The 21,392-nt window shown below is 34.8% G+C and overlaps 1 protein-coding gene across 2 annotated transcripts; it reads left to right on the top strand.

The window, feature by feature from the left end:
* The first annotated feature begins 3,259 nt into the window (after window positions 1-3,259).
* On the top strand, window positions 3,260-18,745 carry LOC145807667 (RNA pseudouridine synthase 3, mitochondrial-like). 2 transcript variants are annotated; one of them, XM_082906256.1, is made up of 10 exons: window positions 3,260-3,539; window positions 3,628-3,973; window positions 4,318-4,386; window positions 4,603-4,761; window positions 6,309-6,356; window positions 6,456-6,536; window positions 17,016-17,132; window positions 17,301-17,402; window positions 17,523-17,681; window positions 18,207-18,745. In XM_082906256.1, exons 2-10 carry the CDS (start codon window positions 3,647-3,649, stop codon window positions 18,591-18,593), a joined length of 1,449 nt encoding a protein of 482 aa, XP_082762382.1. In that variant the 5' UTR covers window positions 3,260-3,539; window positions 3,628-3,646; the 3' UTR covers window positions 18,594-18,745. The 2 variants fall into 2 exon arrangements, with proteins under 2 accessions (XP_082762382.1, XP_082762381.1); XM_082906255.1 differs by having other exon boundaries at window positions 3,281-3,539; window positions 6,444-6,536.
* Window positions 18,746-21,392: the final 2,647 nt, after the last annotated feature.

The following is a 21,392-nucleotide window of genomic DNA, read 5'->3' as shown; positions in this document are numbered from 1 at the left end:
GTAACAACCATTCAATTTCCAATAATGCTCTCAATCATGTATGTCTTTTCCACAGTAATCACACTTCAATCAATCTCGATAAACTAGTGTACCCTACTGCTAGACTAAACTAGACTAGGCCTAGGAGCTTGAATGGTAAGAGCAACAACCAAACTAGAACAATCTTGAATAAAGGAATGAACCACGACACACTCTTGTTTGACAAGAGTATAAGGCTTGCGTAGGGTGGGAAAATGTGAATGACCCAATACTTGGATGCAAATTTGACCAAACTCCAAATTAAAGCCAACAAGAAAGTCATACACATGCTCATTTTTTACGGTTTGCTAAAATAAAGTGGCATCTTTGGAACAAATAACATGAAAACTCTGGTAATAATCTAATTCCTGTCACAAATTACTCAACTTAGCATAGTATGCCGCGAGTGATCTACCCTTCTGATCTAAGTCCCGAAGCTTCTTCTTCAACTTATGCGCATGTGCATCATTACCCTGTTAGGAGTACACCTAGACTATAATTGTCCAAATCTTATGAGCAGTATCCAATAAGAGGAAACTCTGTCTAATGGTAGACTGCATAGAATTGGTTAGCCAAGTCACAATTAGAGCATTTTCAAAAATTCATTGAGTACGCAAGGAGTCATCATCAACCGATTGGGAAAGAGAACCAGTAATGTAACCAGTTAAACGCGAATAGCAATAGTGAGACTAAAAAATAAATAAATGAGAATTCAATATATTTTTTGTATTCTTGTGTATTTATTGATTTTTTAAAATATTTTTTTACAAATATTTTACTTTTTAGATACATCTAAATAAGGTACATCTAAGTAAGGTGCATCTAAAAATGTAAAAAAAAAAATTGCTTAAAATTTTAAAAATATTTACTAAAATCAAAAAAATACAAAAAATAAAAAATTAAATTTTCAAAAATTAAATTTAAAAAATTGAAACCAGAGAGTAAATAGAATTATCTTTGGCTTCTTCTAGCAACTCACATACCCAATAGCCACCTGTTTTCCTCTTCTCTCTCTATCTCATTCTCTTATCTACAACATTTGGCAACTTAATATTTTAATTTAAAAGTTAAAAAATCACTAAAAAAATTAAAAAGTCAATAACTTACACTAAAAAGTTAAATATTTAATTTTCTCTCTACTTTTTACACATTTTTTCATAAAAAACTAAAAAAACATTTAAAAATATTATTTTTTTATTCATATTTTAATTAAAAAATCAAAAAATTATTAAAATAACTTGATTTCCAAACGGGACAAAATCCAAACACAACATTCAATACTATACCAAAAGGCAACCCCACCTGTCAGACATGCCCTACCACAGACACATCAAAGAGGCTTGTGCTTCGACCAAATATCCTCACCACCATATCATATGTTCAAACACAAGTTTGGATCCTTTGCCGCCTTTCTCTGCGGTGCCCCAAAACGACGTTGTTTTAGGGCAATTTTTTTTTTTTTAAAAAAAAGAGCACAAAATTAGAGAAGAGAAAAAGGGGAAGATGACCATCTGTGTCTACAATGACTTACCAAGAACACAAGCTCTGTCGTCGTCCAAAATGGCCATGGTCATCTAAAGAAGAATTTCCCAAGAACACACAGAATAATTTGGACAATCCAAAATAGCCATGGTCATCATCTAAAATGGCTATTTTTCCCAAGAACACAAAGAATAATTTCATTATTATCAACAACAACAATAACTAAAAATAAATAAAATTAAGACCCAAAAAAAAGAAAAAAAAATAGAGAGAGATAGAGAGAAAGCTGAGTACGATGAAGCAAAAACACAAAGAACACAAAGAATAAACCCAAGAACTGATATAAATGAGATCTATAAACCCAATCAACATAAATGAGATTCACGGAAACTGATATAAACCCAAGAACACTAATATAATTTCATCATCATCATCAACAACAATAACTTTAAAAAAAAAAAGAGTAGAGAAAGAGAGAGACTCGGATACTCCAACCGATTCCCCCGCAGCCACTGGAGCTCACCGTTGTTCGTCGGCACGATCTCAGACCTAGAGACGTGGTGGTGAGGTCGGATCCTTCAATGATCATCGACTGGTTATAGATAGATAGATAGAGAGAGAGAGAGAGAGAGAGAGAGAGAGATTCTCAATCGGCAGCGACGGAAAGAGAAGAGTTTGACAGTCGGGGAGTTCGCCGGCGAGAGAGAAAGAACTCTTTTCTTCTATGTTTTTTTCGTTCTTCTTCTCCTTCTTCCCTCTCTCTTCCTTTTCTTTCTTATTTCTCTCTTTCTCTTTGATTCTGTGTTTTTGTTTTTTTTTTGAAATTTTTCCTTACAACGACATCGTTTTGGAGGCGCTGCAGGAACCACCGCAGAGAAAGGCAGCAAAGGATCCTGACTCATTCAAACACACATTCGCTCCGTTTAGGATAAAGGTTGAGGTTAAAATAGTTATATTTTATCTAGTTAAGGGATGACTTGAGATATTCTAGGCTCCGTTTGGCAAGAGCTAAACGAGGCTTTTTTGGCTATTTTAGCCACAAAAGACAAAATAGGCTATTTTAGCCACAAAAAACAAAGGCTTCGTTTGGGAAGTTGCTATTTTAGTAGGCTATTTTAGTTTTTGGCTATTTTAGCAGGCTAAAATTTGTGTTTGGAAAGATGATTGGATTTTTTTGTAGTTGGATGTGATGTTTGTAAGAGAAAAAGTGAAATGATTATGGGTTTGATGTGATATTTTGTCTTATTGTCTTTTTGTGAATTTTAGCCTAAACTAGGCTATTTTTTTCCTTGCCAAACACCTCCAAAATATTACCTCCAATCCATAATCATTACATTCTTCTCTCACAAAAAAGCCAAAAAAGTCAAAAAGCCATTCCCAAACCAAACTTTTTAACCCAAGCTAAAATAGTCAAAAAAAGTCAAAAAGCCACTTCCCAAACGGAGGCTAAATAATTATATTTTTTGATTTTTATAAAAAAATGTATAGAAAAGTAGAGAAATTAGTTAAAAAATAGAGAGGAAAATGTTGATAGATGTGATCAAAATAAGTATATATATGCTAAAAAAATATATTTTTTTAATCTACCTTAAACACCTACTAAATAGAATAAAATGTCGCATTCAACTCATAATCATTTTATTTTTTTTCTTATAAAAATCAAAAAATATATCCCAAACAAAATATTTTGACCCCAAATTAAATTAAAATAATCAAAAATCTAAAAAACCAAAAAACCAACCCCATCCCAAACAAACCCATTTTCATCACCATCTTTCCCATTTCCATTTCTATCTCTATTGTCTCTCCACATTTTCTCTCTCTCTCTCTCCCTACCCAGAACCGTCTCTCCCTCGCTTTTCTCATTCTCTACTCATGTAAACCCTACATCTCTACTCATGAATCAAATAACAAACAAATTTTTTTATCTCCTTTGTTCGATTTTTCTCTCCAGTGGTGGTGGACAGAGTTATGTTGGCAGCTGAGGCTACCTAGAACTCTCTCCTCTCTGATTGAATGTGAAACCACGAATGAGCTCGGTATGGGAATCTGATTCCTGACTCCAGAAGCTAAGCGACGCTAACTTTTACGTAGTGTTATTGATGCATACCATGTGTTTGATGGTAGGTCTAGCATATGTGCGACGATGTTGAGGAACGCTGTTGGTCAATCCATGTTGATTGGGGCCAGGCATTTCTCCAGAGTATCACCACCACCACCTGCTCGCATTGAACCAGTCCTTCGAGTATCCAACAGCATAGTCCATTTGGGTCCTCCAAAGGAAGGCCCAAAGCCTCGGCAGCTCCTGTCTTTGCCGCCATTCCCGGCACACCCTTTGCCTGTAAAGGATCCATCTACTACTACTACTACTACTCGTGGGAAGCCCTCGCATATCACTGCCATTAGTTGGGTCAAGTATTACTTTGATCAAGTCCCCAGCTCTGTCATTCAATCCCATTTCAACAAGGGCCTTGTGAGTATAATTATATTAGTTTGTCTTCATTTAAGTTCTCATTGCAAGAATAATTTTTTTCTTTTTCTTTCTTCTTCTTCTTCCAAAATAATTCATATCAAACAAAAGTTGGTGCAACATATTGGTGTGAATCCTATCAAGAAATGGAAAAGGCACATATTAATAAAAAAAATTACTTACTTATTCCCTAAGCTTGAAATTTTGAAAATTGTCACATTGTTCATTTGGGTGTATTTGTCCATTTCTCTAGATTTGACACCTAAGTAGTGTTGATCACATCATTAGATACTTTTCTTGTAATTGGAGGGTATGAAAATTTGCAGTTTGATTTCTTCATCTTATAGGTTCAAGTGGAATGTCTTGATTCCAATGACTCATCCATCCAAAACGGACAAGCAAAACCTGTGAGAAAGGTAAAGAAGCTTGCTTATTTAGCCCATCGTTGGTCATAGTTTTACTAGTGTCAGCTCCACTGCAGATTTTTGAAGGAGAATAGTTGTTGTTATTGCCATTGTTGTATGTTTGTGTCTGCCAGTGCACCTGTTCATATGGACTTTATTGTTTCTTTTTCCTTATGCACTCTATTTCTGTGGATTTAATTATTCAATAATTCTACAGCTAATTTACAGATTAAGCATAATGAGGTCATGGAGGTGGGGGCAAGAGTTTATATACCTGTATCAGTTGCAGAATCTAGAATCTCCAAGAGATTTGACACTATACCAAGTGGAACACTACATCCAAATGCTGATGAGATAGAGTACTTGCAGAGGCTTGTCAAATACAAGGCATGCCTTCAGTTTGAACTTTTGATTATCTTGTTTAATGTTGCTGGGAAATGTAAATGAATTGCAGGTCTTTATCTTTTTTGCCATTGATTATCAGTATTTGAATATCAAGCAACACATTGGGAGTATAATGTGTGGAAGTGTCCTAGATGGGGGAAGGGTGCATAGGACAATTTGCAGTTTAATCTCTTTTTTTGATGAATTGTTCAAGAATTATATCATTTAATTCCCTTTTAATCGAATTTGTATTGACTTGACTGACAAGCTCAAATGAATTGTATGTATTCAGCTCATGCATTCATGTCAAGATATATTAAATTAAGTGTAAGAAATGTAAAGAGAATGAAATACGGATTTATAGTAGCTTGTTTCCTCCAAAAAGAAAATAAAAATAGTGGTTTGGAACAACCCTTGTGTCCATATCCACTCGTATTCTACCTTGCTGGTTTTAACTCCATTAAATCAAATGGGTTTCCCTAGGTTCACCCAAAACTTTTACATCTATATGTTTTTCTTAGGACAACCAAAAACCTTTACAATAACTCAAAGAAAGAAATAGTTTTCTTGGATCAACTTGATTCTCGAACCATCAACCAACAATACAATTCTAAGCATACTTGAATAGTTAAGCTAACTCATTATTTCCCATCGACCTTTGTGAAGATATGTGAAGGGTTAGTGTATATAACCAAAGAAGTATAACACTAGGCTGAAAGGGCATACCTCCAAAAAAATTCTCAAGACTTTAATAAAGCAAGCTCTCAAACACTGAAGTGCAAGGAAGGCTTCCCAAGCTCATACACACTTATAAAAGGTTGAAATTTTTATGAGATGTGATTGAGAGTGTATAAGAACTGTACAGACATCTCAAGAGATAATTTTCATCAATCTTTATCGAGCCTAGGGTCGCTTTTTTAAAGAGCTTTAAAAAATAGTTAGTCCAATAGCTAGTTTTTTTTTTTTTTTTTTTTTTTTTTTTTCGCACTCATGAGCTGACCCATGGTGTGCTGTGGTCGGCTTACAAAACATGGAGCTATAACTGAGAAATCATTTTAGGTTGGTCCATAGCCTACTGCAGAGTAATACCTCACTATAGATTTCTAAAAGCCTACCATGGTCAACCAACCTATTTGGCTGGCTGCCAATGACCTAAGACACTTGTTGGACCAGACTCTGATGCTAGTCAACAAGGATGACCAAATGGACAACTTTGTCCACTCTTCAACGTCTTCCCAGTTCCCTTGTCCAAAATGTTCTGACATTAATGAAGCTCTCCTATAGCATTTTGCATGCAAATGAAGAACTCCCATAGCATCCATGCTTCCAAGGCTTCAAGGTTTATCCAATGTGCTCTCCAAAGTAGTGGTGGCTTGGACTCTATCTAAGATGAACATTATATAATCATGAATTTTTCAGTTAACTTAGATATGACAGAATAGCTAGCTACTTCTGCATGTGCACCATTTGTAGATTTGTGGAGTCAGGTGACAATTAATTTCTTTCATTAGTTATTGCTTCTTTGTTCATGGTAGTTCTTAAATTTTCAGGATTCTGCTATTCTTGTGCTAAATAAGCCACCCAAGTTGCCAGTAAAGGTTAGCATCTCTTGGCGCCTACTCTCTGCACAGTTTGCCGCTTCTATGCATATTCTTTTGCTTTTTAACTTGTGATTATTAACATAGTTATGTTGTAAGGGAAACCTCCCGGTGCATAACAGCATGGATGCCTTGGCAGCTGCAGCACTGTCTTACGAGTATGATGAGGGTCCTAAATTGGTAAGCTTCTTACTTTGGATAACTGCTGTGAAGTGGGAAGGTTAATAAATTGAAAAAACATACACCCTGTCTGGCGCAATTTTCTGTAAAGGAAGTCCTTCATCGAAAAGGACTTTAATAAAGGGACTACATAAGGACTTTGAAAAAAGGACACATGTTTGGTGAATTTTTTTGGAAGTCCTTTGAAATTAAGAAGTATGTATTGTTACATAGTCCTGGGTAGAAGTTAACCTCAAAAGCTAGCTATTGAGGTGAGAGTGCCATCACGTTTATATGCTTAATATTACTTTAGTACTCTGGCGATTTGGGACTTCGCTTCACACCCTCCCTCACGTCTATCATGCTCACTCGGCAGCGCCTGTAACGTGCAGGCCAGGGACACGCACCCTACCCACCCCTGTATTCCGGCTTCATGTGTATACCATGTAAAAAAACTTCTGATGGCAACATTTTAGAAGTACCAAATAGCTTTCCATTAGTGTTATCGTTAGCCTCCCTCATTCTATAAATTACTTGAATCCATTTATTTGTTATAAAAAAACACATTGTGGTTTGATGCTATGGGGGTGGGGACATGTGAGAATATACAATCATACATGCCTAATATAGAAGATATATGGAATATATACTAATATATGTAAGAAATCTGAATGAATAATTCTTGTATATTCAATTGTAATCTTTACAAAGCATACATCCGTTTATATAGCCCTAAAACTAAAACTAAAAAAGGAAAATCAAATATCTACGCAATCAAAGGAATATCTACACAATCAATACCAATATACAATCATACATGCCTAATATAGAAGACTAGCGAATGACCCGTGCCTAAAGGCACTCCCAACGCAAACAACGCTCGTTAGCCATAATGCACATTAAAAAATAAATAAATAAAATTTCAAAGATTAACAATTATATATTTCAATAATGCAAATTAAATAATCTAATTTAAGGACAATATTCTAATATAAAATTTAGAAGAATGCTATTCATCACTTTTTTTTTTTCACCATTTATTTCACTTCTTAAGTATATTGATGTAATCAAAGTCATGTGTATGTGTAGGATCCATATTATTTAATAAATAATGGAACTAACCAATCTAAATAGAAAATCACCTAGGAAGTGAATAGTTCGAGCATAATGTTTTAATGATATATAATAGCCCTCTAATATTTATAGCTATAAAAGTGGCAACTTATACAAACTAGCAATATTAACCATTTAACAATAATGGAATGTAAAAAATATTACTCTTTTAACCTTTTAAAAATTTGACAAATTAAAAATGGCAAAATCAGAGTGTAAAATTTAAGATACTATACAATAGTAATCAAATAGAAAATACACTCTTAAATTAAATATTGCTATGCCAACTTAATCAATGGCACACCTAAACAATGACATTTACCACATTCAAGCTCTCCAATGGAGCTATGAGAACAAAGTTGAGAACACAATAAAGCCACAAAGTGAACATTAAAGATCCAAGCTGTCAACTTATCTCATAAACCTACCACTTGTAGCACATCCAAGCCCACTGTGTTCATAAGCCCTTATATAACACAAAAACACATTGATAGGTTTACGAAGCAACAACATTCAAACTATTCTAGTCTATATAATAAAACACAATGATTTTTAAAACTGTCTCTCTCACACACTTGGTTAGTAACTAAAGCATTGAACGAATAATTTTAACATTTGAGGATTTTAAGAAAATAAACATATATCAATTTCAACAGTTCAATAATTAATTAATCTAATAAATTAATATATTTCATCTTGTAATGAAAAACAATTAATGAATCTAATAAACACAAAATAAGAGAGGGATATTGGGGCTGATTTCAATGATCCAAAATGTTAATTTTTTTGAGTATATTGAGTAGAATATACCTGCAACTTGCAAGAAATTAAATTGATCGGATATTGGTAGCCCTTTCATCAAAGCATATTTGTATCTAAAAAAATAAATAATAAGTGTAATTTGAAATATAAAACTAAATACAAATGTATTTTGATGAAAGGGTTACCGATATCTGATCATCTAGATTTTTTGTAGGTATATTATGCTCGATATACTCTAAAAAGTGAACGGTTTGGATCATTAAAATGGGCTTCGAAATGGGTCCATTAATCTATTCTTTGAGATATGGGGCGTGAATGTTGGGAGGAAGGTGCTAGGAAGTTGCTTTGAGTGGGAAATTTATTTTGATCCAAGTAAATCCAACCGTCAATTAGATAGATGGGTTAATCTCAGTTGTTCTAACCAATTATAAGAGATAGACATTTTTAAAAACAAAGCTGCTTTATTATATAAATATATGGAATATGTACTAACGTATTCTTACAATCTTGTTCAAACTCAAGGTGTTTTAGCAAAAAACACGGAGAGTTTGTCTAATAGAAACTAAAACAGAGCAGTAGTGTGAGTTTTGATAAATAAATCAGCAAGTTGCAGAGTGGCAGAAATGAATGGAAGCAAAATAGAGCTAAACTACAAATGTTGGCGGATGAAGTAACAATCAATCTCAATGTGTTTCGTTCACTCATGGAAAAATAGTGTTATGAGCAATCTAAGTAGCATTGTGGTTGTCACAGTAGAGAGAAGTCGGAGAGGATTAAGGAACACCCAAATCAGACAAGAGACAACGAAGCCAGACAATCTCTGCAGTGACATGAGTTGTAGTACGGTACTCAACTACTGTAGTAGAACGAGCAACAATAGTTTGTTTCTTGCTTTTCCAAGAAATCAAGGAATCATCAAGAAATATACAAAAACTAGAAGTGGACTTTCGATCATTAACATCACCAGCCCAATCAGCATTAGCAAAGACCCCTAAATCCAAAGAAGAAGTGGATGATAACAGTAAACCGTGAAATATAATATCTCTAAAATAGTGGGGAATTTGAACCAAGGCTGCCCAATGCATGGAACGAGGAGCAAAGACAAACTAGCTGACTACATGAACAACATAATCAAGAATAAGGAGAGTAACAATTAGATTGACCAAGCAACCAATAAGCTCGTGATAAGAGGTGGGATCAGCTAGTGGAACACCATCAATATGATTAAGCTTCACATTTAGCTTAATCGGGATATTAAAAATCTTAGTGTCAGTAAGACCAGCATGGTGAATAACTTCATTTTCATACTTGGCTTGAGACAGAAAATCCTTGGGAGAAGAAGAAGCTACTTGAATGTTAAGAAAATATTGCAATGGGCCTAGATTTTTCATTTTGAAGGTACGAAAGAGATGCTGCTTGATCTCAGAACTAATAGAAGAGTTAGAGTCAGTGATGATCATATCATCTACATAACGGTATAGCGGTAAAACAAAGCAAAATCCTGGGTACAAGGATGAAACCCAGGTTGAGTAACAACCGGTTGAAAGTGATCATACTGAGCCCAAGGAGATTGCTTCAAACCAACCATAAAGAGCACGCCGTATATGACAAACCTGTCTAGAGGAACGAGGAAGGCTTGGTGGAGGACACATGGAGACGTCTTTGGTGAGCATTCTTAACATCCATCTGATAGAGAGGCCAATGACGGATAGCAGTTATAGAAATCAAGGTACGAACAATAGTCATCTTAGTGACAAGGGCAAAAGTCTTCTCATAATCAAGACCATACTTTTGTGACAAATCTTTGACAACCAGGCGAGCTTTGTAGCACTTAAGAGAACCATCAAAATGAATCTTTTACTTTATAGATCGATTTGCAACCAACCAGATTTTTGCTAGCAGGCAAATGAACCAACTCCCAAGTAGTAGTCTTTTGCAATGTAGTAACTCATCCTCCATAGCTCGAACCCAATTAGGATCCTGACAAGTTTCCTTGTAAGACTAGGGTTCTAAAAAGAAGTGAACAACAGACAAAAAAGTGCAGTGTGAAGGAGAAAAAACAGGTATTAGAAAAACCAAATTACCACAACCTTACGTTGATGAAGGGGATACTGACAAACATTAGGATCAATGTCACCAGAAGAAAGAGGATCAGCATCAGGGAAGGAGACATCCGATGGGAGAAGGCCTTGCAACGAGAATAAACTAACAATGGAGGAGCAGAAGGGGAAATAGGAGGAGAAGAGGGAACAAGCTCATTGTTAAGATTGGGATCCTACATAGGATTGTTTTGGGGGTCTTTCGGATCGGATCGGATCGTAGGAATGGATCGAGGATCGTAAGATCTTACTAAAATGATAAAAAAAGCAATCACCATGCTTGTTTCTAATTTTTTGAAAACACATTTCAAAAAATTCTACTTTCTTGTTTTCCGCATTTTTTTTTTGTTTTTACTGAATTTTTTTAATATTTTAAGTAATTTTTTTAATTTGTAGACACACCTAACATAAATACACTTAAAAAGTATAATTTTCGTCAAAAAAATCTTTAAAAAATTCACTAAATACCAAAAATATAAAAAAATATGAAAATTCAGTATATTTTTCGTATTTTTATGTATTTATTAATTTTTAAAAATATTTTTTTCACAAATATTTTACTTTTTAGATTCATCTAAGTGACGTGCATCTAAAAAAGTAAAAAAAATGCTTAAAATTTTAAAAAATTTACTAGAAACAAAAAAATATGAAAAACAAAAAACTCAGTTTTCAAAAAACTGAATTTAGAAAACTGAAACCAAACACACTGATAGTTTTTTATATGATGAAGTAATACTATCAAAATGTATATAGAATGACCCCAAAAAACATGAGAATGTAGTTCAAAGGGTAGAGCTCTCACACTTGCTTCATAATTTGCTGAATTATAAAGTTTAGTATGAGCAGATCGATGTTTAAATCCTTGCATTCTCACTTGTAAGGAATTTAAATTATCATTCTAGATCTTTTCTTAACAAAGAAAACATAATAGAGAAGAATAGCAATTCAAGGTATCATTCAAACATTTTTTGACAAAAAAAAAAAATCAAAAGCATAATAAAAGAATATACCAACACTTGCACAACATTCTCATTGTTTCTTATGAAAAAAAGACAAACTAAACAAGGGAAGAACAAATAAAAGACTAAAAAAAGGCATCATTATCGCTGAAATTATCATCATTGCCACAATCAACATTAATGTCATCGCCACAATCATCATCATCACCCATGGCGTCATTCAACTCAAAAAAATTTTTTTTTTTGATTAAAAGAACTGTTTTTTGTGTAGAGTTGTGCTGATTTTTTTTTTTGTTAAAAGAATTATTTTTTCAGCATAAGTTTAAAAACCAGAGAAGAAACAAAAACAGTACACCGTCAATCACACGAGGGAAGTAGAAAAAATGAAGAGGAAGAAGCAAGAAAAATGAGGAAGAAAAAGTAGGAAAAACGAACACCAAAAAAAGAAAAAAGAAAAGGAGACATAACACAGTCGAACAAAGATAGAGGAGGAAAAAATAAGTCGAAAGAAGAAAAAATTGCAGATTTAGATTCAAATTGAATAGATAGAAGAAGAAGAAGAAGAAGAAGAAGAAGAAGTAGCAACAACAGCGTAAGGAAAAACGAAGAAGACCAAAAAAAGAGGAAGAAGAAGAAGAAGAAGAAGAAGAAGAAGAATAGATACAAGAGGGATCGTACGATCAGGATCGCTAGATTGTACGATCTGGATCGCAATCTTAACAACCATGGTAGAGATATACTCATCAAGATAGATCTTAGAAGGAAATGGATCAATGTGAACCAAATTCTCTTTGGAAACAAGGACAATGATAGGAGGAAACTGAAAGTAAGATACGCGTTCGAGAAAAGGCAACATGGCAAGAGACATAAAGGCGACATGAGACAAGATCATAATAATGATAGCATTTCTAAGTAAGACTATAATCCAAAAAGGCACACAGGATAGACCGAACACTAAGTTTGGTCCTATCTTTACGGGGAAGAAGGACAAATATGCAGACCTAAAGACGTGAAAGAGGGAGTAATTGGGAACATAGGAAAATAAAGCCTCATATACGATTGAGAAGAAAGGTAGCAATAAGAACGGCCTCACCTATAATGGGGCCGGAACAGAGGCAGAGAGAAGAAGAGACCAAGTGGTCACAAGAAGATGACAATGTTTACGCTCAGTCCTGCCATTCTGGGAGGGCGTATTAGAATAGGAAGTTTGGTGAATGGTACCCAAATTAGCTAAATACTCACAAAACTCAGTTTTAAAATATTCTTCACCCAAGTCAAACCGCAACATTTTGATAGTAGACCCAAACTGTGTAGTAATCATAGATTGAAAAGTATAGTATATTTGGTAGAAGTTGGACTTATGAGTTATAAAATAAACACAAGTGTAATTGGTGCAATCATCAACAAATGACATATAGTATGTAGAACCCCCTTCGATGAGAATAGGAGAAGGACCCCAGAATAGGTAAAGGGCTCCAAATATCAGTATGGACTAAAGAAAACGTATTGAAAATAAAAATACTCTTATTAAAAGGTAATGTTGTCATTTTGGCAAGTTTACACTCTCGATATTCAATAATTTGATTAGGAAAAACTTTACCCAACAATCTTGACTGAGTTAAAGACTGTAAACGGTCAACAGAAAAATGGCCTAATCTAGAATGCCACAAATAAAACTGATTCGACTGAGAATCTAACTGAAAGGATAAAAGAGTAGTCCGAGAGATGGATAGAGGGAAATGAAAGCTTTCTACCACATAGAGGTCTTTAATTCTACAGCCGGTCCCAATTTGCTGCTTGGACATCCGATTTTACACAACAGATTGAAGAAGAAAATATAACATCAAAACTGGAAGTATCAAGCTGACTGATAGATAGTAAATTGACAGATAACTGAGGAACATAAATGATAGATGGAATAGTGACGACAGACATGTCAGATGGTAGGACAGACCCAATAGCAGACATACCAAACCATTAGTAGTATTAACAGTAATAAGAAAGGAAGGGGGAATATAGTTTTGAAGTAAGGAGAGATGAGGTGTCATATGATGAGAGGCACTAGAGTCAAAAAGTTAGACAGAAGAAGAGATACTTGAAGAGGATCGAAGCAAACTTGAATGAAGAGAGGTTAGAGTGGAGACAGACAAGGATGGCTAGGAGATAGACATCATATGCTGAAGTTGAGCAATCTGAGCACTTGAAGAAGTCAAGTCAGGATCAGGAGTCGGAGTAGATGCAGTATATGTGGCGGGAGGTCAAAAAGTACTTGGACGAATGCGAAACTGGGTCTGAGACTGTTGAGAAGACGGAGCAAGTGGACGTCCCTTCTTGGGATAGTTATATTTCCATCGGCATCTTTGATGGTAGAAAGTACACTCATCTAATGCCAGTGGCCCCTTCTTTGGGTTTGGCAGAGACCTGAAGCTGATGGGTAGATGGGGTTGACAATAGTGGAGGTTGAGTAGGAGCCAAGAAATAGATGGAGACAGAGTCTGATTAGTCGTCTTGAGATGGGTTTCTTCGGAGAAGAGCTCATGAACAATAGCATCCACAGAAGGGAAGGGAGAACGGTGAATGATGCCACCATGAATAGCCTCAAATTGAGGAGAAATAGCTATTAAGAATTGCACCAAATGACACTCTTCTTGGAATTGCAAATAAGCATCTAGTGCCTTGAGATTAGATGGTTCTATGAGAGCAAACTGATCCTAGAGTCCAATGTTGAAATCCTGGGTAGACCTGTCCCGCTAATGAGCACCTTAAATCGTTAATTCCAACTTATATCGTTTGGCAAAGTTAGATTGCTGATAAACTCCAAGTAATTAGTCCCACACCTCCTTGGCAGTAGCATATTTGGAAAACATCATCCCAACACGATCTTCCACAGAGTTGTGAAACTAAGTCAAAACTTGGGCATTGTCACAATCAACATGATACCTTTTTTTATATCCAACGGACGAGGAATAGAACCATAAACATATCCTTATCTTTTTTGACCTAGTGGAAATTTTTTCATAATGTTGGACCAATAAGCGTAGTTAGTACCAGGGAGTGTGCAACTAATGGTCTGAATTCTATTATCCGACATTGTAATGAACCAAAAAATAGAAAACCGGTGGAACGAAGTGTAACAAACAACGAACTGATGGTCCAAACTGTAATAAACCAAAAACAGTACCAGATGGGTCATATACCAGTGGGTAAGTAGCGAAACAGAAGAGAAGACCCAAACTCAAATAAGAGATAGAGCAAACCTTGCGAGAATCAAAGAGGTAGAGAGAGAGAGAGAGAGCTCAATTGCGATTCTACCAGGGAACTAGAAAGAGAGAGATTGTGACCCAGGAGTTGATGTTGCGATTGCGGCGAAGCTTTTGGTGATCTTGAACCTTGAGAACTTCGATCGATAAACCATAGAAATCACGAACAAGGATCGGTGATGAATCAGAGAGAAACGTTGAACCAGAGATCAATGATGGCTATAAGAGGCTAGGGTTCCAAACACAGCTCTAATAGCATTTAAGAATTCTGAATGAATAATTCTTGTATATTCAATTGTAATCTTTACAAAGCATATATCTATTTATATAGCCCTAAAACTAAGACTTAAAAAGGAAAACCAAATATTTATATAAAAAAAAAATTTGAATATCCACACAATCAATACGATATACAATCATATATGCCTAACATGGAAGATATATGGAATATATGCTAATATATTCTCACAAGGAAAACCTAAGTTGACATGGGATGTGGTAGTGAAAAAAGATACGAATTTATTGAATTTAATGGAGCATATAGCACTTAATAGTGTTGAATGGAGAAAAATGATTCATGTAGCCGACTCCACTTGATTGGGACACTAGGCTTAGTTTGATTTGATTTAGAAAAATACATGGTGGTAGTGAAGCAAGCAAATTGTCAAATGGTAATTGGGTATGTCCCATTAATGTTGTTTGGTGATGTTCCAAAGTGGTGTTGGTTACAATCCATTGTGGTGACTCTGGTTGTAACCACTGGTTATGACCCAAATTGGTGTTAGTTATGACTCAATGTAACTGTGATCAATGGATTAATTAATTTGTTTAGATCCACTAGCTGAAAGCGATGAATGCATATGGTATGCATCTTTTTAATATGAAGTGTATTGTAAAATTTTCATACTGTATAGGGCTAGTATTAGAAGTTTGTTATAATTTATGAGCGTAGTATCAGGAACAATTAAGTGTCACCTAAGATTTATTTGACTTTGCAAGAAACTAAGCAGCACGAACACTTCCAAGAAGGTGGTGTATCTATGTCATGTCTGTGTCGGACACTGATACTCATTGGACACTTCCCGACATGTTTCTGACACTCATCAAAATGTGTCCTATTTTTAAAAAGTTCTTTAGATCTGGACACTCTTCGGACACTCGTGTCAATTACTTAAACACATGTGTCCATTGATTAAACACACATGAAACTCATTATAAGTTTGAACTAAATAACTTAGATACAATAATAAAAGAAAAAAATATATAAATTTATAAAGTAAGTGTTATATTGCATTTTTTTTTTATCATCTTTGAATGATATATTCATATATATGATATGTAATAAATATATAAAATTGTATTTTTCATGCGTGTTCCTCACATGCTGTGTCTTGCATTTTTTGAAAGTTGACATGTCGCCGGCATGTCCGTGTTGTATCCGTGTCGTATCCGTGTTGTGTAGCGTATTCGTGTCTATGCTTCTTAAGCGAGAAGTTGTTTAAAACGGAATTACTGAAGCATGCTAAACTAGCTTCTCTTGAATTGACTTTCATGGCCTGTGACTTCAAGTGAAATTCCTTTTTGTTAGTTTCACCAAACAGTAACAAAAATTACAAAGGACTTTTACAACTTGAAAGGACTTTGAAAAGTGATGCCAATCACCCTCATAATATTTTTCTCTATTACTAGACAATGATGACAAACTCCAATTGTATGATGATGACAGTCTACAATTTTATGATTGGGATTCATAAATGATATAAGCCAAGTTATTTAATATTTGGGGGCCATCATTCTAGCATTCAGTAGAAAATCTGCAATGTGTAATCGTCTTTGTAATATAGTGTATGTAAATGGACTATGATAATTGATACTTCCATGTTTTTAGCTGCTTACATACACGTGTACTTGCATCCATGTTCAAATAAGTTATATATGTTTATATTGTATGGTTTTAAAAAGCGGTATTGGGTGGCGTAATGCTTGCAGTTGTGTAATGGACATTAGGAGTATCATTTTTTTATTTATTTATCACAATTTGAATGTTTTAATCAATGTTGTCTCTTCAAAATTTGTTTCTTAAAGAAATATCGAATTTTATGTTGCCTTCTAAGGCAAAAAATGTGAAAATTTTCATAATAAGGGAATTTCACTATCTAGGAAATTTGAATTTAAATTTTTATTTTTTATTTTTGAATTGAAACATGTTATGCTATTGCTCAGATGACTATGGATGGTAACTTATTTGATCTGTTGACTTATTTTAAAGCATTTGTGTTTTCTTTTTCTCATTTGACTGTATGTTAGGTTCATCGTCTAGACAGAGAGAGCAGTGGCCTCCTTTTAATGGGGAGAACTAATGAAAGCATTTCTCATCTTCATTGGTTGTTCAGCGACATAAACAGAGCAAAATCCTCATCTAAGGTACTCATTCCTCAACCTGAACCATCCATATGGTGCATTAAATTTTCCCTTACAAACATCATGTAAAATCACTTGAAATTATTTATTTATTTATAATATGTATGTTGAACGGGACATTGGTTGGTGTTAACCTTTTTCTTCTAACATGTAAAATCATTGGAATTTTAGGCTTGGAATACTGCATGTGAAGCAGCATATCAGAGGTATTGGGCTTTGGTCATTGGGTCTCCCAAGGAAAAGGAAGGCATAATTTGTGCCCCTCTTTCGAAGGTTCTCTCTGTCTCTGTCTCTGTCTCTGTCTCTGTCTCTCTCACGCACACGCACACAAACACAAATTTAGTTGATATGAAGAGTTAACAATATGAATAGGGCTTTTTTAATTGATTGCAGGTACTTCTTAATGACGAGAAAACTGAGAGAGTTATTTTGGCTAATTGCTCAGGTTTAGAAGCTTCCCAAGAGGCTGTAACTGAATATCGGGTGCTTGGTCCGATCATAAATGGATGCTCATGGATTGAATTGTGTCCACATACAAGCCGGAAGCATCAGGTAGCTCTCTTCTCACTTCTCTCTTTACACAGGCAACCCCAGTCACTCATTATGTACTCATTTGTGTGTCGAGGATGTGATATACTCCGAAGTGAGTTTTCTGTGCTTGCGTATATTGAGTTTTCAAAGACCCTACAAAGTTTTACTGAACCAGCAACCATTCATGATGTAGCAACTTTCCATTTTGAAATTGGTTGTGGGAATTTTAACTTGACATCAATTCAATGAAATGTGTTATAAAATTTTATTCTAGGAATTTCTTATCTCAATTGTATGTGTTGGATATATATTTTTATATATGCTCCTAGCTTGAATGTACTAGTGTTAACATTCGGTAAAACAAGTGGACTGATTGATTGACTGAGATGTGATGCTCACTAGAGGAAGAGTGGTTGATTCATGCTTTTGGATGCCTTAGTGACTTTGTTGTCCGTAGTGTCATAAAAATCATTAGGAAAAGCTTCATTCTGGTCTCTGGATTTCGGGGCATATCTAATTTCAAGTTCTATTGCCCAATTTTTGCAGCTGCGTGTGCATTGTGCTGAAGCTCTTGGCACCCCAATTGTAGGTGACTACAAGTATGGCTGGTTTGTGCATCGTAGATGGAAGCAAATGCCTAGAGTTGATTTTGAGCTGACAACTGGAAAACCCTACAAGTTGCGGAGGCCAGAAGGTTTGGACGTTCAAAAGGGAAGTGTCCTGTCTAAGGTTCCCTTGCTACATCTGCATTGCAGGGAGCTTGTACTTCCCAACATTGCAAAGTTTGTGGAGCTTAATCATCATCACCTAAACCCAGAAAACCACCACCCGAACGCCATGCTTCGCTCTAAGCCAGATCTCCTTCGGTTTGTGGCATCGATGCCATCCCACATGAAAATTAGTTGGAACCTCATGTCCTCCTATTTGATATAACAGTGACTTGTTTGTTTTATTGGTTTTGCTTCCCTTACGCTGTAGAATCTATATAAGATGGTTTATGCGGTAGAAACATTTTTGAGATTTGCATCTTGAAAATGCTTTACATACAAAATCGAGAAAATATCAAATAAGGCTTACTTTTTCAATGGAAGTTCCCATTTACATAAATTAAGTGATGTTTGATAAAATCAAAAATTAGGTATTGAAAATTGAATACTGTATTCTTTAAGTTGAAAAGATATTTGATAAAAATTTAGGTGTTGCATTAAAACAAATTATTTGATATATATATATATAAGATAATATTACGATGGTGAGGTAGTGATGGCGGTGGTGGTGGTGGTGGTGGTGGTGGTGGAGGAGGAGGTGGCAGTGGTGGCTATGAGGCCAATGGCAATGGTGTTGTAAGTAGAAAGATAGTGGTTATAATAATGGTGGAAGACTAATGTAATGGAGACAAAAAAGAGTGGCAACAATGGTAATTATTGTTGTGGTAGAATGATGGTGTTGATTATAGCAATAGTGGCAATGGTTGCAGAGAAGAAGGATTTTCATATTATTGTAGTCGTGGTGGAAAAGTGGGGTTAGTGGTGGTGGTGATTATAGTGATGGTAGTGAAACAATGTTGATACTTGTAGAATAATAACAATGATGATGGAGGTGATGGTAGTAGTAGTGGTGATGGTGGTGAAGAAGTGGTGGCAGTGGTAATAATTGCAGTGGTGGTGTGGCGGTGATGATAGTGGTTGTGATGCTAACGGTGTGATAAGATTATAACAGTGTATGCCAACACTTATCATAATCATTTATCAATTTAGTCAGTATTAAGTAAGTTTTTAGTCAATTAAAATATTCTTGACTTTTAGTTTACATTTTAACGGTCACTTAAAATTTTAAGTAATGCTAATTATGATTTTCAAACATAATTAATTAATTTTTATTTAATACATTCAATTTTAAATGGTGAATTAGATTATCAAATATCGAACTCTCACAACATGGTGTTAATACTCAATGGGAATTACATTAGAAAAGTGAATTTACTACCAAATCATGCCAGCAGTGAAGAGTAGGAAATTTACTATCAAATTATGCCATTTGCCCTTGCACCCGAAAAACGACGCAAATTACATTGGAAGTAAGCCTATTACATGCTTCACTCTCTCTATCACACACTCTTTCACTTTCAACATAATTAATTAATGAAATTTTTTCACAAAAGTCCCATCCTAGAAAGTATTTACAGGAAAGTCCCATAATTTTTTTTTTATAAGCTATTAAGTCCTATTGAATTTGAAAAGATATATAGTGAGGTCTTTTTACTATATTTCTTGGAAATTCTAAATATGGATATGTTTTATTTGTGCATTATTGTCTTATTAATTTTTTGTCAAAATTGTATTTTCAAAAAACTTATGAGTTGATATTTATGGGATTAGTCCAATAAATATTAGATATAGGATTTATTAAATTTTGGATATAGTCCATAAATTTTGTATATGTGATTTATTAGTACATGCCCCATTTTTAAATAACATCATTAATAACTATAAAAACTTTGAATAAAGCTTAAGACCCCCAGTGGGGGTGCTGGGGGTCTGTTTTGATTGGTCAAAAAACTGTTTTTCTTTTTTTTTTTTTTTTTTTTTTTTTCTTCTCCATTGGTAGCCCCCCACGTGGAGGTGGGGGTGCTGGGGGTCCTTTCGTATTGGGGTCTCCAGCATCTCTCAAAAACTTTTTTATGGCCTTCTAGACTAAACGTACAGAAAAAGTTAAGATAAAAATAAAAATAAAACTGCTTTAAAATGTCTAAAAAGTAAGCTTATAAAACATTGTCAACAAAAAATATGAATAGGCTATTTCTAATGTATATTTTGCTATAAATTTATAGCTTTTTGACTCATATTCTGTCCATTTTGTAAGACTAACAAAAAAAAAAAAAAAAAATGTTACCATATTTACTTGCATATGCCTCTAGAAGTAAAGGTTTAATTAGTAAAAAAATAATAATAAAAGTAGAAGTTGGATACAAGGGAGGCTCTAATGTACCTGAGAGTTTGGTTGGGCGCTCCATTTTAAAAATTTTTTCTAATACAATTTTATCCCTCAACAAAATGACAAAAACCTTACCACTTGCCATAAACACAGCTCTGGTCAATCACCCAGCTCTGGTCGCCCCTACCGCCATGCCCCATCATGCCGTTACCATTGGCAGCCCTCCCTCTGCAACTCCCCTATTCTTCTTCTTCACACCCTACCCCGTCGCTCGCCACTAGGGGTATTGATGGCATATTTAGCACCAAATCGATCCTTTCAATTTTCATGGTTAATAAACCGTTACAGACCATATGCCACGGTTCGACTTTATCGATTTTGTCAGTTTGATGTAGAACATAAATTTGCATGAGGTTTTAAAAGGTTTTATCGAAGATTAAGAATTTTACATTGAAAATAAATGAATAAAATGTATGAAAGTTGCTCTGTAAATGGTTCCCTCTAGTTTTTACCACAAAAGTGTATTATATTTGTTACTTATTGTTGGTGATAATTACAAATAAAACACTAGAAAATATAAATAATAAAAATTACAATAATTATTGAAAGGGCTGAGGCGCGGGAAATTCACTCTCTTTAAGGAGATTCAAGCCCTCTGCGGTTAGGCAAAGCCTTACATCGGTGCAGTAGAAAAAATCTTGACTTGTCCCCCCTAGGATACAACAGCCCGACTAAGTCGTACAGTTCACCAATACTGCACAATTGGTTGAACCCAAAGCTTTATCACATATACCCTTT

This window comes from Camellia sinensis, chromosome 14 (genome assembly GCF_055761805.1).
Source record: "Camellia sinensis isolate YWXY chromosome 14, ASM5576180v1, whole genome shotgun sequence".
NCBI lineage: Eukaryota > Viridiplantae > Streptophyta > Magnoliopsida > Ericales > Theaceae > Camellia > Camellia sinensis.
This window is presented reverse-complemented; position numbering and strand designations above follow the sequence as displayed.